The sequence below is a fragment of the Carassius auratus genome, unplaced genomic scaffold (assembly GCF_003368295.1).
Source record: "Carassius auratus strain Wakin unplaced genomic scaffold, ASM336829v1 scaf_tig00028583, whole genome shotgun sequence".
NCBI classification, from domain to species: Eukaryota; Metazoa; Chordata; class Actinopteri; order Cypriniformes; family Cyprinidae; genus Carassius; species Carassius auratus.
In genome coordinates, this window is record NW_020525705.1 from 223,394 (window position 1) to 249,393 (window position 26,000).

Below are 26,000 nucleotides of genomic sequence, written 5' to 3' on the forward strand. Positions count from 1 at the left end.
GGATGGATTTTGATTGGCTGTAAAGTTTGTTTTAGAAAAAAAAATCTTAAATGGATTTAAGTTTCAATTCAGTAAAAGACAAAACAAGAAAAAAACTACTTATATTTGTGCACGCTCATGTCCCTTCTACAAAGTCAGTCTATGTTTTTATTAGCATGACCGAATTATCAATTATGCCCCATGTGCAACCAAAGCTTAACACTTGAGGTTAAGGCTTTTGACTCAAAAGTATGAGATATAGTAATAGTGATGCCTACCTTAGCATATCTTTAGGCTGAAATGAGGCCGAAAAAATAAAATAAATAAAAAAAACCAAAATCTTGAGTTTGACATGTGCTGTGTTTATTTGAACAATTCTGTTACCAAATATCTATTAAATATACATCTTTCATTCAAGTTCAAAGCAGGAGACAGCTAAACCCCAGCATTTACAAGCACGTCTGGACGCCCCGTGTCCCGTCCCGTTAAGGCCCCCAGGCATTTGGCTTTCTTTTGGACTGACCAGACAGAACGAAACACGTCGGAAGCGAGACAGGAGGAGAAAGCAAGCGAGAGCGCCTCCACAGCAATAGCGTGACTTTAAAGCTCAGATATGAGAAACTCTGGGCGGTCACTCCAGCTCATGAAGATTAGATTTAGATGGGGTTAGAAACATAAGAGAAGCCATCTTGTCATATGTGTTACCGCCAGGAGACAAGAATCATAAATTACAGTCCAGAGGATTTTTTTGTGTTTTTTTTTTACATTGTTCATATAAAGGTTATATTAAAAAAAACATTTATATGACTCCTACGCAACAGTTTTGAAGGTCTGCAGTATCAAGTTGGTTTGGTGGATGAGCCGGTTGGCACTGGTAAACACGTTTATTGCCCTGGAACAAAGACGTAGAGGGAAGAAACACAAATTACATTTGAACACGAACTAATGATGTATATGAAATCATAAATGCTATGCAGTGAAATTCCAGGGCTTTTTTCAGGCAAAGACCTGGTTTAGGTTAACACTTTATTCAAAATGAGCTTAAAAATACCAAAAAGTGCTGTGTGTGGGTGAAACGCCCATTTTCCAAAAGTTCACATATTACGAGTTCAAAAACCATTACCTCCAGTTTCCAAACCAAACCATTTTCTCCTCTGCTCTTATTATAATATAATAGATAACTTCCAAAGTCATGCAGTGATAATAATATACACTGCTGTTCAAAACTTTGTCAGTAAGATTTTTGTGCGTGTGTGTGTGTGTGCAATAGATGTATTGAATTGATCAAAAGCGTCAGTAATGGCATTCATATTACAGATGTTCTCTTTTAGAAATGCTGTTCCTTTGAAATCTCTATTTATCCCAAAATTGTTTTTAATACTGATAATAATTATAAATGTTTCCTGAGCAGCGAATCAGTATATTAGAATGATTTCTAAATGATCGTGACACTGAAGACTGCAGTAATGATGATGAAAATTCAGCTTTGCATCACGGGAATAAATTACATTTTTAAATACATTTAAATGAAAAACAAGTTTTTAAATTCAAATAACATTTTACATTATTACTGTCCTATTGCATGTTTGATCAAATAAATGCACCCTTTTTCAAAAATCTTATAGAGCCCAAATTTTTTTATTCTATTATTTATGTTATCTAACACACACACACGTCTACAAGGTACTTAAGTTATAGTTTTTACTTTAATATGCCACATTTCTCCATGCTTTATTGAAAATAATGTAAAAAGCAACAAAATAATGAATTATGTTGAAGCTGGTTCTCAATAATTCTTTTTTTTTTTTTTTTTTTTTACAAAAAATGATTAAAATTAATCAAACATTATTATGTTATTTAGTTCATAACAAATCATTAAAACCACAACACTGCTTATCTGAAGCCTCGCCTATGGATTTGTCATTTATTTAATTTGAATGTTTCTGTTGTGTTGACATACTACCAAGAACTTGCCGTTTCAAATATGAAAGAACTTTTTTTGCAAAGAAAAAAAGCAAAACAGGTGAAGATAATGAGGTAATTCTTAAAAGCGTCCATACTTTCCGTCTTTGAAGTATGTTTTCAGAGTGTCACTGAAGCTTTTGGAGTGTTTGACAAACTCTTTCTTCTGATGCTCAAGTGCCTGGAAAACACAAAGATGATGTTATACAGTATACAGACTGCATCCATCTCATAATGACAGCGTGTGTGTGTGTGTGTGGGTCACTTACCCTTCTGTTCTGATACTGGTATTTCTTAAAGACGTTGTTCACTGTGTCCAGCAGTTCTTTTATGGCACTGGCTATATCTCTGTGAAAAATCAGACATACTGTATGAATGTCTCAATCAGGTGACGTTTTTTGCTTTTTATCAGCAATATTTATGACCTTGATCAGGGAAAAGGAATAGAGATGAATACACAAGATTTCAATGTTAATATTAACTTTTCCTGTTCTTTTTTTACATACAACTAGGATTGTCGAAAGTACAGATGTCGGTAGGGAAATGTAAAAAAATATGACAATGCCAGGATTTCTGCTAGTATTCTGAGCATTTTTGAGAGGATTTTTAAACACCTCTGATTGGCTGTTGTGTTCACACGCTCAACACTGGCTACAATGATCCTCGCTTCACACTTTTCACAGAGTGCTTACTTACACAGACACACACGGGAGTTTTTGAAAAGTCATTATTACAATTTATGACAATTTTAGAACTGTCAAAAATAAAATTTCACCCCAAAAGGTATAAGAAAGAAGGGAAAAGAAATCAAAATCCTATTACTCTTCATAAAAAAAATGTAAAAAAAGGCTTCCCATCATATTTCTTCTTTTGGATTTTGGGTAAAATATGAACCAGTTGTCAAATATTGACTTCAAATATTAAAGAAACTCTGTCAGGGCACATGCACACGCCAAAACTGATGTAATGAAAGACAAACCATGATGCAAAGGGATAAAAAACAAAGGTAAGTGAAACTTTTTGTGAGTATTTGTGGTCCTAAAAACGCTCTTACTTGATTGTCTGCAGGAAACGGACTCGGTCGTTGATCTCATCAGGGATTTTGCTGAGGATCTGTTTCAGAGCGCGAGCTCTTTCATTCAGGTCCTGGAACTCCCGCTCAGGCCTGTCAATCTTGTACTCTGCACACAAAGAACACGCCCACAGGAAACACTCAGTCACCACAGAAACACTTGCCTCTAATAGCCTACCATTAACATGCGCTACACTTAAAGACATAATGGAACTTTTAACTACTTTCACTGGTTTTTGACAGCCATCAGAGAAACTCGAATGCGTTCCCCTGAACAATTCTAGATTATCCTGTAAAGTACGGTAACACAGTCAGGCACCTCACAAACACAGCGTTTACAAGGATAGATTACAGCAGGAAGATCAAAACGAGGATTTTAAAATGGGCTTGGATTAAATTAGGAAGTACATTTATTATTCTTTACATTTCAAATCAACACAAGTGAGCATTTATCTGGAAACCCGGTGCGTGTCTGCGCATTCATTAGCAGTATAAATGTCAAAAACACTTGCACAAGATCAAATTATGAGGGAAAATAGTTTGCAGTCATTCCTGGGGTTTAATTCATGAGGAAACAGCGCCCCCTAGAGGCACGAGGCCGCAACGTTAACTACACTTTGCATTGCAAACCATACAGACAGTATTCTCCTCTTCGAAAATGTGCAACATCATACACACCCTCAACATCGTCGGCAGCCATTCGTAATAAAGACTCGGTGAAGTTGATCTCCACGTTCTTCTTCTCCAGAATTTTCATGATGATATCCTGAGTCAGTCCCGGGTTCTCCTTTTCTGCCTGACGTGAACAAACCCAGAGCACGAGTCAGTCCAGCGCAACCACAAACAAAGCAAGCAGCAAATCAGTCTTATAAAGATTTGACACGAGCTGAATTATGAATCCATATATCAAACTTTTCATCTCTTCAAACTTAAGACATCATTTCATTTGATTAAATATTGACTTTCAATCGATCTTCTATTAGGCAAAGAAAAATAAAAACCTCAAAGCGCTTTCATGATTTGTCTTCTAGCATTATGATTTATATGACTGTTACACAACAATATTGCGGCTCCTGAAACTTTCTTCTTCTTGACTTTCTTTCTGAAATCTTGTGGTAAGAAACCCAGAAGACTCCTAATCAAAACTTTTTCCTCCCCTGTGATTCATTTATAATGTTAGTCAAGGTGCAGAACTGTTCCTCGTGACTAACTTTCTCTGGTCCTTATAATTAAAATGTTAGGAGCTCTGCTATGATCAGATGCATTGGGATAGGCAAAGGTGCTGAATAGGCAAAGTTGCTCTTCCAAGAGAGCAAGGAAAATAGAAACTACTCCTTATATAGCTACTTGACTTCTGACTAGCATTATTTTCTGGCCCTGATGACATCAGCAGAAAAGGAAAGTCGTTTTAGAGGTAGAGCAGTTACTACATTATGAAAAAATAACATGCTGATAACTGATTAATCCAGGAACAAATAAATGGGATCCGGTTTGATTTCTATTTGATGTAGATTAAATTCTTCAGATTTTCTGACACAATAATACAAATAAAAATACAAATTAAGTAGAAGAAATGCTAATAACTGAACGGTGTCTTATTTCCTCACCTTTATGAAAGCTGCTCTCAGAGTCTGTGCAGCAGACAGGTTTACTCTCTCCAGCTGTAAGACACACAAAAGCCATTTGAATTTACTGCAAGATGAAGAAGGCCGATTGGTTTCAGTGTCGCACACATAACACACAGTCATTATCACCACATTCAAATGGAATATAGTTGGCTGAAGGTGTAGATTTTACCTCTAATTAAACAGAATCTAATTGATCCTCAGAAGTACATGTAGGCTGTGTGTTAACTGTGCACATATATATGAAGATTATAATGTTAAATAGATTTCTATTTTAAAATAAAATGTTTCTTGAGCAGCAAATTAGTATATCAGAATGATTTATGAAGATCATGTGACACTGAAGACTGGAGGAATGATGCTGAAATTCAGCTTTTATCACAGGAATAAAATACATTTATAATGTTTTTTTTTTTTTTTTTAGAATATTTCTCAATATTACAGTTTTACTGTATTTTTTTATCAAAGAAATGCAGGCTTGTTGAGCTTAAAAGACTCATTGAAAAAAAAAACATTTTAAAAATCTTACCAACCCTACATTTTTGGAAGCTTGTGTTACAATCTAGAAACTAAAATATTTAAAATATAAAATGTGCTTTTCTTAGAACTTGGACACAAAATAATACACAGTTTAAACCTAAAAGATAAAAGTGATACTACAAAATGTTATTAAAGTTAAAAACAAAGCAGATAAATACATTGAAATACGTACATTTTGCAGGCAGTCAGTTGAATTTTATTCTAAATTTACACACATTACAACTAATAAATTTAAACGGTGTATTTTATATTGAAAGACATTGAAAACAGCCAAATGTAATATTTAATATTTAACTTAAAGCAATTATTTAGCTACAAAAAAAAGACAATGTCACACAAATGTATTTCTTTTTCTAACTTCTCAATAAATTGAAAGAATTGTACCAAAGAAACTAACTGCTGAAATAAATTATTATTATTTTCATTTTTACAAGTCCAACTTAGCAAAGTTCTTTGTTTTAGTTATTCACATTCCAATGCTGATGCAGTCCTCATATCATTGGAAAGCTGAAATCAACTGAATTAAACGTTCTCATCTTAAGTTAGTTCTTCAATGTGTTGTAAAAATGAAAAGGACATTTCATATTTATGTTAAAAACATTAATGATAACTTCATTTATCTTCTTATCGTTCAGTCTGTTCAAATAATGTGAAAGCATCCAGACCTAGTGTTCTCAGGACAGAAAGAGAGCAGTGTGACCGTGTGTAGTCCGTCCTGAGCACGAGGGTGTGCATCATTTGCATCTGAGCTTCAGTTTGTGTCAACTCAACCATCACTGAACTCTCTCCTACCGGGGACTAACCACCGTACCTCATTGAAGACAGGGTACATCACAGCATACAGCGTCATGGATACCATCGAGGTCGCGTCCGCTTCATTCTTCATCTCTTCCATTGTCATCCTCGTCAGGGCGTGGGAAGGGATGGGGGGAGCGTCATTCACTCCTGGGGGCTCCCAGACAATCGCTGAAAGAAAACCCAATGAGGAAGTGATTATAAAAGGGTAGCGGGAATTAATTTTACTGTTAAGGAAACAACATTTTCAAACTGTGTTCAAAAGGTAGAGGTGATAGCTGTGGGAAAAGAACAAGTTTTCATTGAGATTTACGCCCCTTAAAATTAAAGGAATGAGAGATGTGGCCAGTGAAAGAAAAATCAAGGCTGTTTCCAAGACATGCATTAGAAAGATTTTTAATTAGCCCTATCATGTTGTACAGACCAAGGAATATAATGATGTTTTGATACTTTATTGTTCAGTCATACTTTATACATTAAGGCCCCATTAGTTAATTTATTAGTAAAACATAAACTGCCAATGAAAAATTATGCTAAACATTCATTAATCTTAGTTAATTTTAATATTTAATAACACGTTGCTAAAATCAATAGTTGCTACTGTGCTATTTAACGAATTCGAGCTAACAAGAACTAGCAGCTGTATTTTTTTAACAAAGATTAACCACGAATAAATTTAATTAACTTCTGTAGCAAATGTAGCTATTGCTCATTGTTAATGTTAGTGCATTAAATAAGATTAACTAATTAGATTTTACTATTGGTCTTTATAATTCTTTTGCAGTTTAATCTTTGTGAAATTATTTACTTTATACATTTTTGTGTGTATTTGTGTATTGCTTTATTGTTTTTAAATGTTCCGTTTGTTTCTGTTATAAGAAAAAAAGTTATTAAACCTGATGTCAACACTTATAATACCATATACCGTGATAAAAGCATTAGCATTTAATCGCAACATGAAAATTTGACACAGTCACATGCCTATAGCAAATAAAAACTCATTCACAAAGCGAAAGGGGAGCAATTTAGTGTTCACACTAACGTACGAAAATCTTCAGTTTATTATAAGTACATGCTGCAGTTTTATCGTCTACTGATTTAAATTCTCGAGTGGATCCTGATTGGTTGTCAATGTTTTTAAACGTTCTTCAGCTAGAATAAAATCATTCTGAAAATGGATCCAACAATATCAGTCGTTACCGTAGTTATGGTGTGGGCTTATTCTCCTCCCCCGGTGGGCGATGTTAAGAGTCAGATTGCAAAATTTTAAAAACATAAAAAACTGCAATATTTTATCATTAAAACTTTTTTTCTGATCTTGACAAAACATTTTCGAAAATTCTCAAAGTTCCATATTTGGTAGATATTTTGTGATAGAAGTAATACCGTGACAGAAAAAAAAAAAAATACAAAATAGTAAAAAAAACTCAATTTTTGTAATAACAACTTCAAATTTGGAACATAATCGATTTTAGATTCAAAAATATTTTGGCAAATATTTATTTTATATGAAAAATATTTATTTATAATATTAAATAGTACAGTAGAGCATTTTCTTTACAACATTATAGGATTTTTTGTTTATTATAAGCATGAGCTGTAGTTATGTCTCCTGCCTCTTTAAATGCTTGAGTTGATTCTGATTGGCTGTCATTGTTTTTGTCATCAGCTGAAAAAAAAAATCAATTTTTTAAATGATTCCAACAATATTGTTCCTCAATTTGATTATCATTATAACTGAAGTATGGATGTTGGTGTGAACAGGCCTCGAGTCACCTTATTTTTCTCAACATCCACAACAACATGCCAACGTGTTTATTCCTTCACCCGACACGTGTGAAACAATAGCGCTTGTTGTTATAAGGTCACGGTTCCTCTCAAGCTACAGGGAACATTACAAACCACTGAAAGTGAGGCACGCTTATCTCAATGCTGTTGATTGAGACTAACTGACAGGAGGCCGAGTCATTCCCAGCTGATCAGAAGGCCTTTGGCCCCGCGCTGGGAAGCGCCTTATCTGGGATCGCTGTGATGTCATCACATAGAGCAGGACTATGGTTGGAAATACCAGCACTCCTCTTATAAAACATGGTTGCCAGGTTACACATGCATTATAATAGCGCACCTTTTTCCTCCTGACAAAGGCCAACCAACACCTGATTCCTATAGAGTCTCTAGTCAGAGTCTGACCTTGGCACTGAAACGCCCTAACGCAGGTGAATCCTGAATTATATCCACCTATACTACATTGTCACCATATAAATGCATAAAAGATTAATTAAGCTAAAGAAAGTTAGTCAACATATTCACTGTCAAGTAAGGAAAAATTCTGCCATTTAATAAACAACAGCATTATTAAATTAAGCAGCTATGCATGATAATATTATTTTTGATTTAGTTTATTACACTGTTGCATTTCTGTTAGTGAATTTTGAGTGAATAGTAATAATTTCAATATTATTTTTATATATAAGAACTGCCACTTTACTCAAAAGATGAAAAAAAAAAATCCACTAAAATCACCTTTCAAAAAGAAAAAGTCAGAATACAATGGTTTCTCAATCTGATGTCGAAAAGCTGGCTCAAATCATAGAATCATATAGCTGGCTTATACATATAATAGTTATGAATCAATTAAATTTTTCAAGTAGTCATATAACAAATAATTTTCCACACCATTAAAATCTTTGAGAATGTCTTCTAATGTGATTTAAAACAAACATTTATTCCATTCAAGATTATAAATAAATGTTGCAATAATAATAATAATGTCTATCTAATAATATAAATCTATCTATCTTTATACACACACACATTTTAGAAGATCAATAATCACTAATTAGAAATGAGTTAATAACTACAAAAGCCATGAAAATGTTTCTATATTATACCGTATACATCTTCTCCAGGCAACTCAGGTCTCCTTTCATTTTCCAAACAACATTTTCCATCAGTCTAGCCATTTTTTCTCACACAATATAAACGAATCTTCTTACTTTGATCTTTTTCTGCCTCTTATATAAGTGGATAACAATTCTGAGGGACATCAAAACAGTGACACTGAGCTCTCTAAAAACTAGTCTCAATTCCATTTATAAGAAAGATCTGATCATCGACAGAAACACAAACTCGGTGACAGCTTACCTACAAAACTCTAAAATAAATCCATTTATCAATCCAACGCCGTAAGCATTTGCCAGACTGATTCAAGCTATCGAGATGTTTCAGGTTAACACCACTGATGTATAATATATAATATACACACAAACACACACACACACACACATATATAGATCAGTGGTTAACACCCAAATGTGACGTCATCATATTTATCAAAACTGCAGTTGTGTGAAACACTGTAACAACTGCCTAATTCTCATATCCGATCTGAAATAGATCTAGGATTTCAATACTTCAACATTTGTAATGATATAACAGCTATGTAATCTGATTCTGATTACTGATTGGTATAAGATCAAAGGCTATTTCGTGGTAAATTTTGTCATTCTAAACCTGATTGTTGTTTAATTACATCTCGTCTTCAGCAGGCCTAACTTTTGCGGTCTTTAAACCGGATTTACTCCACATTACAGTTTGAAGCCTGGAAAATACTGATCTGAGATGGGCTACCTGGCATTGGACAAAACATATAATCAATCAAATTTAAACATTATTACTTTTCTTAGTTTCTGATCTGTTGTGAGGGTCTGATTAGCTGGATTGCTAAAGTCACTGCTAGCTAACGTTAGGTAACTGCCAACTAATTTTTTTTTTCATAGAAATCGCAGCGAAATGAACACCGTTAATAACAGGTTGAAATTACAAAATGTGTTTTCAGCCTCTCCTACCTGCGTGAAGCTCGTAGTAATGTTTATTTGACTCCTGATTAGCTCGGTAACTCTTTTGAATATTTTCTTTTCTGTGTGGAATCGCTCGCCAAAGACGGAAGTTTTCTGCGTGACCAATCTAAAGAACGAGGGGCGGGGCTACGTGTCGGCGAGAGCCAATCAGCAAACAGCCAGGGGATAGAACGACGCGAGGTGTGACGTTCTGTAGTCAATTTAGAAGACCTCAAACGATGCAATGCTAAACCCAGAGGCTTGACTAAAAACTACAACTCCCATAACCGCTATTTTAAAACCTCACAGTCAAGAGACTGGCGTCTGTTTCGACATATCGCAGCATTTATATTTATATGGTTAATATTTATTTATTTAATTAGTTGTTACATTTAATGCAAAATACAAAGATAGCACGCTAAAGGTAACAAATAAAAGACAAACAAGTCTGTCAAAATGACTGCCAATTTAAAGCGAACGTTACGCCTGACCAATCAAAAGAGAAAAGGGGCTGGACTGTTTCTTACAATAAAGGTGTGTGAAGAAGCAGAGACTAGCAGATTTAACATCAGCAGACCGGAGCATCAGCATCTCTCTGACATCTCAAGGTAAGAGCTATCCACGCATCGTCTATTCATGTAATCCAAATGACATCTATCCAAAATGTATCCTTCAAGTTTTATAATTCATTAGTGCGTTGTATTTGGTATGATGGGCTTATTTTCTACAAGAGAGGGTGTGCAGATGTGAATTTCCTTAACAAGTGATGGGTCTGTACATTATCCATTTAACCTTCCTGAAATTTTACATTCATAACATTTCATTTTGGCATTTGCAGTTTTGCATGTAATTCAGATACATTCTGCACAAAACAATTTAATTTTGTAGAAATAACCAAAAACATCAAAATGAACCATCATAATCCTTGCTGAAGGAAATATCATCATATTCTTGGCTTTATCTTCATTTTCTATGTTTAAACCCTGGATTTAATCATTAAAATGTTTGTATTGAATATGGATAGCACAGGCATGCACACATCTGGGCATGGGGGAAGGGATGCGTAAATCACCTCCTGCAAGAAAATCCTATTTCATGTTTCTGTAAATGAGACACGCAGGGAAAGCAGAACGGAGAATGTGCCCCCCTCACTACTGCTGGTGTGAAAAAGCTGGTTTGTTCTGCGCGACGCATTCACATGGAGATCAGGTGTGTTGGAGAGTATGTGTAATCTGGACTATATGAGAGACAGAAAGAGAGAGGAGGCCACTAAGTAGAGGGGAGGGAAAATGAGGTGTTAAAGTGCAATCGGTTTGAGTCGGGAGGCAATGAAAGCAAGGGATCGATAGGAGAAGGATTAGGAAAGAGAGAAAACTAAGAAAGCAACAACGGTGAAAAAACAAGCTGCATAAAGGTGCAAAGTGGTTGGAATGGAATTCCATGGAAATGGAATGGAAACACACACACACACACATACATGTGAACTCCTTGGTGGTCACATCCAATCAGTGGATATTGATTCCCAGATTGATTGCTGGTTTGCAGGCGTGCATGAGCCATTTATTTAAAAGAATGAATAACAGTGACAGTTCAAGTGCTTTCTCAAATGTACTGACACTGTTAGCAACACAAGATATGAAATATTGCACAAGGTTTTCTAAAAAAGGATGAGAATAACACAAGCATCGGTTAAAATTGGTCATAATAATGGTTAAAAAAAAGTCCATAAGCCAAAGGATTGTAAATCTACCTGCAAAAAAATATAACACTGAAGAACGTTGGTTAGCTATTTTATTTTATTATTTTATGTTATTGTGTTTTATTTTGCATGGTGGATGATAAAATATGTTTAAAATGTTGAAATAGGTTTTTGTGTCCAAACAAATTTATTTGATCAATGCTTTGGCTGATGTTTTGCTGTTGGATTAGTATGTGATTTTTTTTTTAATAAAATAAATAATATTAAAAAAATGTGCTGTTACTTTCACAAACAAGTATTCACATTATATTTCACAAAGTGTTTTTTTTTTATTTTTATATTATATTTAATTTTGCATGGTGGATGACACTTTTTTTTTTTTTTTCTTTAAATAGGTATAGTAGTTTTTTGTGTCCAGATTTACATTTTCTTTTCATAAAATTTTCTTTTTCATTTAGACTTATTTTTTAATTAGTTTTAAATTCATTTGATTGATGTTTTGGCTGATGTTTTCACTGAACACTGGATTAGTATGTGATTTTTGGAGTTTAAATGAGTTGGCTCATTGTCAGATTTCATCATTGGCGAGGCCGACAGAAACCCAGGGATTGTGTCTTCTCGCTAACACTCGTCTCTTGGCCTCAGGACAGCACAGATGGCATAAAGAGTTTTAAAAACATCTGCGTTCTCTCAAAGGCTGTGTCACTAAGTGTGTGCAGAATATACTGAACTTCACTGTTGCTCTCTGAACATGTTCCTTGAGCATCTGTGATGGCCTTTCCTAACATATGCAAAGCTCCAGTTATTGATCTCTGTTCAGTTATGTGTCAAGCCTGTGAAGTGCATCTGCTAAACGTGCCCTACAGCAGAAAGCAGACCAACATGGACCAATCATTTCTCTGCTTCTGAGAAGATTCCATCAGTAATAATCCATTAGATTTGTGCAATGCTAAATAGTAAGGAATACTAAGGAGATTCACAGGAAGCTAAATAAGAAAAGACAAAATCCACACTCCATGGTGTGGATGAATTGTGGAAGATCACATATGATTCATAACATATGATTTTTGTGTATAAAATTAAGGCTGTTTTCCTTGAATATAATTTATTAATTTAAGAATAAATTGCTATTAAACATTAATATATGCTGAGACTAATTTATCTGATAACCTTTGCTTAGGTTTTTAAAGTTGGCATGCAATTGTATCATAGTCTTATGTGCAATTAAGCGCAGTCAAAATTAACAAAATTAACCTTTTTTTTAAAAAACATAGTTATAGTTAATTGTTATATTTGGGTTTTTTATTTATTTGTTTTTCTTAATTGTTTTTAATAATAAGCTGATGTGAACCCATACTATTTTAATATTTAGTAAGCAATGGTATGCTTGTTATTTAATATGTTATTTATATTTAAATACTTGATATATTTGCATTATCATTATTAGATTATTTTTAGGACTTTAAGTAGTTTCATATTTCTATTAATGTTCTTTTTTAGAAATAAATTTTTAACATTTCTATTTGATAATTATTTAAAATATCTGATTTATTATTTTACTATTTTTATTAGTAAGCTCAAGTGAAGCCAGATTTTTTTAAATAATTTTTTTTTTATTTAGCAGTTTAAATTGTAGGACTTTTCGATGCATCAATAGGAGCATTGCTGATTATAGCTGTCTCTGCTGCTGATAAGCATTTCCTGAGTTGATGTGGAGATCTGAAGCGTCTGAGCAGTCCGTGAGGGTTTGTTGAAGGGCGTCTGCATTTCTGAGTCACGTCTTCTCTCGTCAGCACATGGAGGAAGTGACTCTGCTGTTGAACTTGTGTTGCTGGAGGACATAGAGCCAAACTCCGATAACCTGCTGTTTCAAAGAATCCGTTCACTTGAAAATGATCATTCTGTTTTCCCATTCCAGACCCCTCTTCTGTGGAACCAAAAATATATACATTAAAAAACAGGTATTATTTGGTCAAGATGTGGGTTATAGCTATTATAACAACTATTATGATGATTTTTCATCACTATGTTGTCATTATAAATTGTAGTATGCTATGCGAGCGAAATGCTTGATTTTTGCTGAAAAGCAACTGAGGATGCGACGTGCATCAGTCTGGTGCTCTCTATGGTGGCAGTGATTTTTGGCCCGGATTTGTTTATTGGGCAGTGTTGTTGGACCGCTGTGACAGTGGAGATCGAAGGAGATCATATCACACACATACTGCGGTTAAAGCCTCTTACGCTGAACCTCTGCCACAACGCTGTCAGGAGGACGAGGCAGATGCTAACCCTCTAATGATAGACGCCTGCTGTCATGTGTTGACCTGAGTGATACAGGACCGCTGGCAGGATGAGAGCTTGCCTACTGTAAACCCATACAATCTGGATCTCTTTGGTTCTGGGAACTTTTCCCAGCAGACTGAGATGGAAACCATGAAGAATTGAGTTCAATGATTCTGCATGCTTAATGGGCTCATTAACAATTTTGTAAGAACTTAAATGTTTGGATAATAGAAATGCCACTACATTGTTAAGTGCTCATTTTAGTGGTCAGACTTTTTCAAAAAGCTTCTAAAAAACAGAAATGAATGACAGTTATACAATTGTACTGATAAATGATATAATTTCCCTAGTGCACTTGAAGGCAGTAAAACCTGTTTGAAGACTTCATATGCCCGTTTAGCTCAGTTTCCTGCATCTATTTCTCTACCTGAGGATGAAGATCAGAGTGATTACAGTGCTTTGGTTCCTGTGGGTGTTGATTGCTTTAATAGAGTTTAATTAAAGCTGGCCCATGTCTTGCTCTTCTCTGGTCTCCAGTGGATCTCTCACACCTCTGCGGTGTCGCTGCATGGCTCTTAAACTCCTCAACTAGTGTCTTCTCATCTGCAGCTTTACATCTGAATATTTGGTCTCGTTCCAATCCCGCAATGTACATGACATTTCACCTGCTGTCAAATCCTGCTCCGCAGCGTCCTGTTTCTCCGTGTCCCCATCGAAATAGCACTGCACCACTGGGTCTGTCCTCTGGAGGCTTCTGGAGCCAGGATGGGAGAGCGATGGCAGTTTCCCCAGCATGCTCTGCTCTATCTGGGCCATCCTGTCAGGATAAAGGAGGCTGATGGATGTAGATCGAGTGTTCTGGTGCCACCAACTGTGTTTCTCGCTCTGATGATGGCAGATCCGTTTGTATGAATGAACGATCATCTTTGGGAAATAAGAGCTCCGTTCCGAACTTGATGGAAAACCATGTTTGTTTGCTTTGAATTGCCTCCCTTATTAAAGATGAAAAATGTAAAACTAAGAAAAGAAAAAGGAAAACGGAGATCTCTGAAATGCCTTAGTTGTTTCTTGTACCAAGCAGTGCGATTAAATGAAGAGCAAATGTAATGCTTCTCAGGTTTTTTGTCAATATCACGAATTGTCCTCTAATTTGTCAAGAAAGGATTTGCAATTGTAGAAATTTAAATTAAATGAATAATATATATATATATATATATATATATATATATATATATATATATATATATATATATATATATATATATATATATATATATATATATATATATAAAGGGTCATGTGACACTGGAGACTGGAATAATGGCTGCTGCTTTGCCATCAGGAATTAATTACATTTAAATATATAATATTATAGACAACTGTTATTTTAAATTGTAATATTTCATAACAATGTAACAACTGTATTTGTGATTAAATAAATGCAGTCATAACATAATTAAATAAATGTAATATTTCATAACAATGTAACAACTGTATTTGTGATTAAATAAATGCAGTCTTAGTCTTTTTCTCTGGTGTTTCCACTTGGCTTCTTACTACATTTACCAGTAAGACATACTAGGTCAACTTCACTAGAAACGGCATGCATTCATTAAGTTGTATTGGTTATTTGCATGGCTATCCAGCATGGACATTCATGATGCTGCTAGCTATAGTCTAGCAAGCCGTGTTCTTTGTCCTTCTGCTCTCTTGTGCTTCAGCTCCAGCTCAAAATGAAAAGCGTAAAAAAGGAAGACCTAGAAAAGGTCTCCTACGCTGCCCCCGTTTCAGAAACATCTTGACTATGTGCTTGTTAGTACAGTTTTGAAGGCAGTTGGGAGGATATAGGACATATTTAGAGCAATTGCTCTGTACATGTGTGAAAGGAATAGTGTTTTGTGGCACTTTGAAGCTTGATTTCACTTGAGCAGAAGCTTGACTCGACTTTGCTTTAGATATCAGTGCATTGAGGTTATAAAAACACTTGCAGTTTCAAAACTATTAAACTCTGCCGGCTAACTCATTCCTCACTTTTATGCTATAAATTATACCTCATTAATGGTATCTTGCAGCATATTATTTTCACCTGGCAGACCAGAAAGGACAGCTCAGGATTTCTTGGTTGCTGATTTCTGTCTGGTTGGGTCCATTAGTGTGGTTGGTGGTCTCGTTGACTTCTCCCAGGTGGCGGGCAGACCTTTGTCCAGAACTTGGCACAGGTGAGCAAAAGGTCAGGCAGGTGCAGGCTGGTGCTGTTTTCACGTGTACCTTCTCTTGTCCCCACCGCTCACAAGCGGCCATCTGTTTTTCAGTCCAGACCTCGATCACCAGGGTCAGGTCCAGTTACACAAGACAATCCAAGATCCAGTGTTCAGGTCCTGAGAGATCAGGAAAGCTCAAGGAATGAGAACAGATGACCGGAGTGCTTCAGATGATTTTAGATTTAAATACCATCTTAAATCACCCTAGGACTTTTGAACACCCATAACACCCTAGCAACAACAAAACAACACCCTGCCAATCACACATAACACACTAGCAACTGCACGGCAACACAGCCACTGAGTTAATAATAAAGTTTATGGCAGCATTTCAATTGGTGGGTCCAATGTCACTGCTGTCACTAAGGTTTTTTTTTTATTATTATTCATACGAGAAAAAAAATCATACAGGTTTAGAACAACCAAGACTACCGAGACTCAAACCCGCGACCTTGGTTTACAAGTCTCAGACTCTCTAACCATTAGGCCACAACTTCCCATAAGGGCAGACCAAATACCACAAAACAAACTGTGCACACATCAAGTTCTAGACTTTTACATAGTGCATTCTTGTTCCCCACACTGCATTTACACACATTTCAGCTCAACCTGTTCACTCTCTCTCTCTCTCTCTCTCTCTCTCTCTCTCTCTCTACATCACAGTGGCACAAGGCCACATTCTCCCATGCATTCTTGGTTTGTGTGGAAAACACTGTTGCCAGGCAACGACTAAAGCACTGAGACTGTGCTATGCGAGGATGAAGGTAGAGCTATATCTGTGGATATGTGGGTTTGTTCAATTGCATGAGCAGGTATATGCTGGTCCATTGAGCCGTGGCTGCACATCCATTATTAACTTCCATTATGTGGTGCATTATGCAGAGTGAAACAGGTTATTCTCAAATTTCATACATTATTAATGTCAAATTGCACCAGTAACTGTAACAATACAAACACAATTTAATTCCCCCATGTACTGTAAATAAAGGTGATTCATTACAAATGGATTCAGTAAAAGTCACCAAAAGCAAACAGTTGATTGTAAGAAATTGACTTACAGAGTATTTTATTACTATGGAAAGTCAATGGCTACCAACAATGGTTTGGTTCTTTAAGCCTTAAACCTCTAGCCTTTAGGGCTGAAAAAAACACAACACAGCTTTTTAAATTCAAACTGATTGCAGTAAAAAAATAAAAAATAAAAACTGGGCTTCAAACGCTAAATGGGTGACTTTAAATTCGTCAAGGTCTTTGTGACACATGACAATTAAGCAATGTGTTTTAGAATGGGCTCATGTTTGATATCCTCTTGCTGGACTGAATCACAGTCTGAAGCTGAGTTTGTGGTCATCAGGGCCGTAGCTGGGGTCAGCGGGGCCCCGGTGCAGGTTGTACCAGTGGGCCCTGCTTGAAAGTGTTTAATTTGTATGTTTGTTCTGTTTATTTGTTTGTGCTATTTACACAATGTTTTAAAGTTTTTTCAAGTTTGTAAGTGTCCAGGTATAAAAAAACCGAATAATTAAATGTAAAATAGCACTGCATAGTCTTCACTGTAAAAATTAAATATACAGTCAAGCCAAAATTTATTCAGACACCTTCAACATTTCTCACATTATCACAGTTTATTTGCTATAGTTAAGAAAATGGTAATAAAATATTACAAGAACAAATTCATCTTAATATCATCCTAATATCAGATAATTTTGATAGAAGATATGTAATGGATTACAATCAAACTAAACTTTGGTCAAACAAAATTGGTCAACTTTGTTGACCAATTTCCAAGCAATGATTAATTTTGTTCAGTTTGTGGTGTGAAAAGGTTGCATAAGCAATTCCGGGAAAAACACGTAAGCAAAACATGGTGAGGTCAAAGTGTGAATAATAATTGGTCCCAAATATATATATATCAATTTCACTAGTAATCCACTGTATGAAAATGTTATGGGTATAATATGCCACAGTTCGCTTTATTTTGCTATACTCACTTACATAAAAAAAAAAAAAAATACAATTTCAAAAATGTTTACAGTTAGTGCTTTTCTTTCTTTCTTTCTTTCATTTTATTTTTTATTTTTTATTTATTTTTTTCATTGGATTAACATTACAGCAGCTAGTAGCTACAGTAAATTAGGCACGGTCACTTTAAGAGACAATGAATGCATCCAATATAATACTCATTTTACGAACATACTTTCCATGACAGTTATTTTAAGTTGAGATTTGTGTTTGCTTTAAACGCTTTTGGATTTTTAAATTGGCAAGTGGCAAGTCTTAAAAAAAAGTGAAAATTATAAGCTTCCGTGACGACACGCAGCAATGGCCTGTCAACTGTCCTGATCGTCCTTTTTAGACTGGCTTCTACCAGATGGTTGAGATTGTTGGGGGTCACCCCTCATTCCCCGGGAACACATGATAGGTAAAAATTGATAGCCTGAATACACTGTAAGTCACTTTGGATAAAAGCGTCTGCTACAGTAAATGCATATTTTTTTTTTATATATATATACCAGCCTTTAGTTTCCATAAATATTCTGGCTGATCAAGGAAGTTTTGCATTGTGAGTGTTAGAATATGTTAGAATATAGAACCTATTTTTCATGATATAGATGTCCTTCTCTCTCTGACCTGACTCACTCTTTCTCTCCTCTCTCTCTTCAGCTCGTCCCTCGTTCACCATGTTGCTGCTCGGACTCTTGCCGCTGATGCTTCTACAGGGGTGCGGTAGTCAGGCGGCAGACGTTCCCGAGGATGTGACGGCAGAGTTCTCGGTCAGACTGTACCACCAGCTCCAGATCACAGAGGGAGAGGAGAACATCATCTTCTCGCCCCTGAGCGTGGCCCTGGCTCTGGGCATGGTGGAGCTGGGCGCCCGCGGCTCTTCTTTAGAGGAGATCAGACAGGCCGTGGGCTACAGTCAATTCAGAGAAGGTAGTTATCTCATCTGTGTAACATATAGTACCTGTTCTCTTTAATCTTTTGAGTTTTTCTTATTGGCTACAACAGCGACCACCCACTTTTTCACAATCACTTTCTCCAGAAGTATGACCCTTGACATGTTCTTGACAGGTTTAGAGAGATTCAGAATTTTGAATGGGATTATTACTTCCACGACTGTAATATTGCATCACATTGTACAAAAACCCTTTTCTTGTTGTCTTCACCTGCTTCAGATGAGGAGTTCTCTCTGTTGAGTAACCTGACCCAGGCCCTGTCCGCAGACGAAGAGCAGTACGTGGTACGGCTGGCCAACTCCCTCTTTCTGCAGACGGGGGTTCACTTCAGCGAGGACTTCCTGCAGCTCATGAAGAAGTACTTCAGAGCGGAGGTGGAGACGGTGGACTTCAGCCAATCAGAAGCTGTGGCTGATCGCATCAACTCTTGGGTGCTGAACCACACGGAGAGTAGGTCATCTATCATCACAGAGAAAAGAGTGCTTTAATGTATTTGAAATAGTATCTTTGTTATTTACTAAGACCTGACTAAATGGCTTGAAAACGTTTTTATTCTTGAATTAACATCTTTCCTACTGACTTTGAAAGTTGGGATGTAGTGAAAAGGTTTTTTTTCTTTTATAGGTACAAGCAGAATTATACAGATGGCCTCGAAGCTAACAAACGTAGAGTAGAATTCAGGAAATTCTTATATATAGTTATCTACTTGCATTACCCTTAAATTTGGGGTCTGTGAGATTTTTGTACTTTTTTTGAAAGAAGTCTCTTGTGCTCTGCAAGGCTGTATGTATTTGTTTAAATAAAGTAAAATCAGAAATATCTGAAATAATATATCACATTTAAAATGCCTAAAATACTAGGATTCTTTGATGAATAGAAAGTTCCAAAGAACATTTATTTAAAATAGATATATGTTTCAAATGTATTTACTGTCAATTATCATCAATTTAATGCATCCTTGATGAATAAAAGTAATATTTTCTCAAACCTTTGAACCGTTTGTGCTGGAATATATATATATAAATGTTTACCTTTTAGATTATATGCCATTTAACAACTGAATACAGTCATAGTTTATAATCCCATTTAGAATGATTTTACTTTCAACTAAAACTCTCTTCAAAATGAATAGATGGTGTTAAGAGGAATTAATATGAGTTTAGTGAAGGAGGACACTAAAGTAGATAATGGCAGATCAGTCATATTCTGCATGATAATGACATTTCCAAGCCATTTCCAGGCAGATCCATTTTCTCACAGTCAGCTTTGGTCTTTGCAGGATTGTCAGATAGCAGCACAAATCCCAGAGCTTTGGAAGAGAGATGATTTTATGCCACTGCAGAGATCATGCCGTCTTTCCTCTTCTGAGAAATAGAGGATTGTGACGTGCAGCGTTTATTTCAGTCCGAGTTTTTGTCATTGCAGGCAAAATCCAGAACCTGGTGTCTGCGGACGACTTCAGCAGTTCCACTATGATCATGTTGGCGAATGCAGTGTACTTCAGGGGCAGCTGGAAGAACCAGTTCAGACCAGAAAACACCAGAACCTTCTCCTTCACCAAAGACGATGGCAGTGAAGTTCAGACCTTGATGATGTACCAGCAGGGAGATTTCTATTACGGTATGTTCAACAGTCAGATGGAGGTCAGTGACAATGGTAGAGTACATAACCTTAACTTTAAAACATGAGGCTAAATTACATGATTAGCCGATAGGATAAGTTCTTTCAGATCCAACACAGCATGTCGATCCAGAAAAATGTCATACTTGGCAAAATTATGTATTCACACTCCAGGGTTATTATAATTAACTAAATTATTTTAAAAGATTTAAAAAATTGAAAAAAATATATATTAATTTAAAAAAAATCCAAACATTTTCATTAAGTTTACCTTTATGTGCTCATATATTTTTTTTATTTCAGGTTTAGTTATTTATTTAAAAACAACAAAAACAAGAAAAAATTTAAAAAAAAAAAAAATACAATAGTATTACAATGATAATAAAAATAACAATCACACCAATTATGCTCTCTATCTCAGGGTTATTATTGTTAACTAAATCTAAAACCAGAAAAAAAATGGATAATAAGATGTACATGTGTTTGTGTGTGTGTATACGTGTATATATACAGTATGTGTGTGTGCATATATATATTAGAGAGAGAGAGAGAGAGAGAGTGAGAGTGAGAGAGAGATCTTTCCATCCTCAAACAGACCGTTCTAATCACTAACCTCACCATGTCCTTCATCCTCAGGAGAGTTCAGCGATGGCACCACAGAGGCGGGTGGAGTGTACCAGGTGCTGGAGATGCTCTATGAAGGTGAAGACATGAGTATGATGATGGTTCTGCCCCGTCAGGAGGTTCCTCTGGCCTCCCTGGAGCCCATCATCAAAGCCCAGCTGCTGGACGAGTGGGCCAACAACGTCAAGAGGCAGAAGGTGGAGGTCTACCTGCCCAGGTGAGAAACACAGTGTTTTCATTTCACTTATCAATACATTTGCTTTTAGATTTGACTCATATAATACCTGTTACTTGTTGTTTCTGGACAAAGTTCACGCTGTCCTCATCATTTGGATTTATTTAGGTTCAAGGTGGAACAAAAGATTGATCTGAGAGACACACTGCAGCAGCTGGGCATCAAGAGCATCTTCACTAAAGATGCCGATCTGACGGCCATGACAGCCGAGATGACAGGTAATCCATAAAACACACGTACTGAACGCTGTTATTCTGCTCACGCATGCACTCAAATGCTCAAGATGTGATTGACGGCTCAAGGACAGGATGTAATGCACTTGTTTTGCTCTGGCAACAAACCAACATTGCGATGGTGATTTGTGCTCGCACAAGCACCACTCACATTTTCATTAGTACATTTATCTATCTATTATCTTTTTACTGTATATATGCAAATAATTTAGTTAAGCATATTGAGTAAAATTTATCAAGCATATTGAGCCTTTTTTCATATTCTGTGACCTTCTTAATTTCTATGTTCTGCTTGTTTACAGATGGACAGGATCTGTTTATCGGGAAGGCTGTGCAGAAGGCTTACCTGGAGGTGACGGAGGAAGGTGCCGAGGGGGCGGCAGGATCAGGTGACTTTTATTTCCATTCTGCCACATTTTACTCTAATTACATTACACGTTTAATATTCACACTGTCTTCCTACACAATTCAAATCATCCTATGCAATTCTAATTAAAATGTTTCTTTTTCAAGCTCTCTTATTATTCAATTGTACCTTTTGTGCACCTTTACTTTCCTCCCTGTGCTTTTTTTCTCAAAGCCTAGGTAAATTGCTTTGTGAAGATTAACACATACTAAAGCGCCCCCTCCTGTTCAACATGTCTTTTTTAATTAAGGCTAGTTAAGGTTAATAAGGAGTCATCATTTAATGTTGCTTAATTCCTTTTAATATTAGTTTTCAGTTCTGCATTGACGTCAAAAACAAGTAAAGAGGTCTGAGATTATGAAAAGGAATTAAAAATAATTATTTATGTATTTATGTTGGTTTAAATTAAAATTAAATGTTTATATTATACCATTTTCAAAATAAAATTGTTTAATTACTCAAATAGTATACCGTTTAATCAGCTAATTTATTCATCTACTTATTCTATATTATTATTATTATTATTATTATTATTATTATTATTATTATTATTTTATTATTATGTTCAAGGTTATACCAGTTAAATAGCATTTTACAATTTAAACTAAGCTTACCATCTCTCTCACACTTACACACACACACACACATATATTTCTGGTTTTACAGCTTTTCTTATAAAATAAAGGTCACACAGCACTGCCTGTGAATTTTTTTTATAAAAGATATTAATAATATTTTATCAAAAGGTCATGCTAAACACATTGAATGAGACTTTTTTTTACCATCTAGACATTTTAAATCCACCAAAAATCACTTTTAATTAGAATTTTAATTATTGTTCATTGTAGAAGAGCATCAAATTCACATAATTCTCTTTTTGCACTGAAGTTTTTTTTTTATATATATAAATCTCAATCTAAATAATTGTTTTACATCACTGAGCTACTATCTTTTTTGCAGGTATGATTGCATTGACGAGGACACTGGTGCTGTACCCACAGGTCATGGCTGACCATCCCTTCTTCTTCATCATCAGAAACAGAAAAACAGGTCCATGCCATCTTCAAAAACCTATGACCATAACACATATTAAAAATTAAAACAATATATATACTGTCATTCAAAAGTTTGGGGTAGGTAACGATTTTTTAAATGTTTTTGAAAAGGTATTTTATGAAGTCTTGTGAAGTCTTTTATTATGAATTTATATTATGACCCCAAAATTCTGACTGTTTTACAAAAAGATTTGTTTCTGTGAATGTATCAGGATTTGATGTTTAACCATTGTTCTCATTTTGTTTTCTCCTAGGATCCATCCTCTTCATGGGCAGAGTTATGAACCCTGAAGTCATTGAGCCCTTCGACAATAACTTTGACATGTGAAAGCCCAGCAGCAATCCCAATCTGACACTCACCTCAGTTCATGCGTATCTTTAACATCGTCACGGAAAGCAAGCTCATTACATCGCCATGGTTTTCTAAACACACAAGACAATATTATATAAACAGGATATTTATATGATAAAAGTGACTGTGTTTTGATACTCGTAAGCTTTAACCGCACCAGGAAGTACAGAGCTGTAAATATTTGAAGTTCCTGTGTTTCTTCTCTTGTATATTTGTGTTCTGTAGAGAAACACAGTGATATTTATTGGCAAGTATGTGAGCACTTCTCTATGTGTAGACTCACTTAATGTCTTTTCATTCTTTTCTCTCTTTTTTGGTTTTGTACATGGCTGAATACTGCTGACATACTAATATGCCTTATTATATAAATATGAGTTTTTGATTTCATGAAAGGTTGCGAATGTACAGGTACGTGGAGCGCTGTTGCCATGGAGACTCAGGCGAACCGGAGGAGAGTGCATTTGATATAAGGGATGAAAAAATTACCAGCTGTATTCTCTATTTCAGAAATAAAGATGAATGTCTTCAACTTGTCGTCTGGTGCTTAATTTTAGAGTTGATATATATATATATATATATATATATATATATATATATATATATATATATATATATATATATATATATATATATATATATAAGAAATGTAGGCCTCTGTGCTGTTCACACAATCTCAGCACACGCTTTTGATGTTGAAAATAACTTCTTCTGAAGACTAGAATTGTGCACCTCAAAGACAACAGATGCACTCGATGGAAACAGTCAAATTAATGTCATAGGAAGTTAATGTAAAGGCAAAATGCATACTGAATCAGGTCTGCAACATTCAAAACATGTCTGGTGCTCTATTTTGCATGATAAATGTCAGTCAGATGTGTCTCAAAGCATGAGAAGATGCTCAAAGCAGTGTTCAAACAGAGCAATGATAAGAACAATGGTTTCATTTCTACAGAAACTAGTTGATGCTTTGTCTGCTGATTGATGACCACTGCCACGACCTGCTTAATTGAAGCTGGAGCTCTGTGCGGTTCATTTCTGAAACACAACATTTGTCTTAACCTGTGGAATACAGTAAGCTTAGGCAAATAAATAATAATACAAAAAATACAAATAACTTTCTATGGTTGGTTTGTTTGGCCTTTTTTGAAAAATTAGCTCCTTTGTTAGTTGCTGCTAATTTAGTTTTTCTAGAAAAATGTAAGCAGTAAAACAAAAAAATGCAATTAAAATTGTATAAATTGTAAAATTGTAAACATTTTAATGTTACATTTTATCTGTATTCTATAAAAAGCATGATTGGGGACACTGATACTAGTCACTAAATATTAAATTTATTTGTTGAATTCTGGAAGCCATAGAATCAATACTTTGTTCTTAAAATATTTGTAGCTTTATTCATTAGGCTACAGTATATCATTATCATAGGATTATTTCTTTGTTTTATTAAACTACATACAATATTATGCAGTAATTTAAATAACGTTCCAGTTTGTTATTTTATTTATTAATTTATACATTTCAGTTTATTTAAATGGTCCTGTGTACCATTTATAAATTAAATTAGATTAAATCAGATTAAAAGTACAAAATTGTCGAGAGGCATAATGTTAAAACTGCTGCTGGAATTGTCTCTCTCACAAAGCCTGGGGCTAGTTGCATAAACCTAGCCATTAAGACGGTGTCTTAAGATCATGTTTGACCAACTTGCAGTTAGCTAAGGGGTAAGAAGTTCAAGTTAGACCAAGCTGCTTTTTAATGTAAACGTTAAACGTCTTTAAAAAATAGATTACTAACTTTAAGACTAATCAAAGCCTTTTATGCAACCAGGCTCAGCATACAATTAAAAATTTCCCAAAAGTCACTGAAGTGCAACCTGACGCCCTGACTGACCTCGGATCAGTGAAACCGACGCTGCCTCGCGCATGCGCAGAGCTCACACTCACCTGTCTCACTTTATTCATCCAGCATCACTGCTAAACCGCGCTATATTCCTTGTAAATAATTCACTTCACTGCGTGTGAAATGCCAAAGGGATTTGTCAGAACCAACGGACATGTCCGAAAGGTAGGAAAAGTTTTGACCTAATATTAAACGCATTTGCTGTTTTATTTCTGAACACCGTCTGGAAACGCGTAACTCCTTATTAATCGTCTTTTTTTTTTTTTGCATAATTCATTGGAATTATCACTGGAATGAAGATTAATAGGCTACTACATGAAGATCGACATTTAGGGCTAATTTATTCATGGACTAAAAAGTAATTATTATTATATTGTTACAGTTATTAGACATTATATAAACGATTACTTTTATAACTACTACATATTATTTAAATTACTTGCTAAGTAAAAAGCAATGTGCATTTACAGGCAGCAGTTTCACAACACATAGACCTACTAGCTACATAATCAATAACCACTACTAGCGTTAAGATGTGGGCACAAATTCTAAAATGTTCCGATATGA

At 35.3% G+C, this 26,000-nt stretch overlaps 2 protein-coding genes across 2 annotated transcripts; one reads left to right on the forward strand and one right to left on the reverse strand.

Moving 5' to 3' along the window:
- Positions 1-320: 320 nt before the first annotated feature.
- Positions 321-9,959, reverse strand: LOC113079573 (programmed cell death protein 10-A-like). Its single transcript, XM_026251811.1, has 8 exons — positions 9,822-9,959; positions 5,990-6,144; positions 4,621-4,674; positions 3,692-3,809; positions 2,996-3,122; positions 2,211-2,289; positions 2,040-2,122; positions 321-871 (listed from the first exon to the last, which is right to left on the reverse strand). Exons 2-8 carry the CDS (start codon positions 6,077-6,079, stop codon positions 790-792), a joined length of 633 nt encoding a protein of 210 aa, XP_026107596.1. The 5' UTR covers positions 6,080-6,144; positions 9,822-9,959; the 3' UTR covers positions 321-789.
- A 357-nt stretch (positions 9,960-10,316) lies between these two features.
- Positions 10,317-23,774, forward strand: LOC113079584 (neuroserpin-like). Its single transcript, XM_026251826.1, has 9 exons — positions 10,317-10,420; positions 18,717-18,986; positions 19,229-19,459; positions 20,435-20,629; positions 21,266-21,470; positions 21,597-21,706; positions 22,024-22,110; positions 23,088-23,177; positions 23,437-23,774. The coding sequence occupies exons 2-9, from the start codon at positions 18,734-18,736 to the stop codon at positions 23,508-23,510; spliced, it is 1,245 nt and encodes a 414-aa protein (XP_026107611.1). The 5' UTR covers positions 10,317-10,420; positions 18,717-18,733; the 3' UTR covers positions 23,511-23,774.
- Positions 23,775-26,000: the final 2,226 nt, after the last annotated feature.

Bases quoted from the DNA above. Each gene is read 5' to 3' on its own strand.
- LOC113079573 (XM_026251811.1), bottom strand. From the start codon at position 6,079: ATGACAATGGAAGAGATGAAGAATGAAGCGGACGCGACCTCGATGGTA. The intron at 3,810-4,620 runs GTGAGGAAATAA...TGTTCACGTCAG, and splicing joins TGAGAGCAGCTTTCATAAAG to GCAGAAAAGGAGAACCCGGG. The intron at 2,290-2,995 runs GTAAGAGCGTTT...GATTTTTCACAG, and splicing joins CGTTTCCTGCAGACAATCAA to AGATATAGCCAGTGCCATAA.
- LOC113079584 (XM_026251826.1), top strand. From the start codon at position 18,734: ATGTTGCTGCTCGGACTCTTGCCGCTGATGCTTCTACAGGGGTGCGGT. The intron at 18,987-19,228 runs GTAGTTATCTCA...CACCTGCTTCAG, and splicing joins CTACAGTCAATTCAGAGAAG to ATGAGGAGTTCTCTCTGTTG. The intron at 23,178-23,436 runs GTCCATGCCATC...GTTTTCTCCTAG, and splicing joins CATCAGAAACAGAAAAACAG to GATCCATCCTCTTCATGGGC.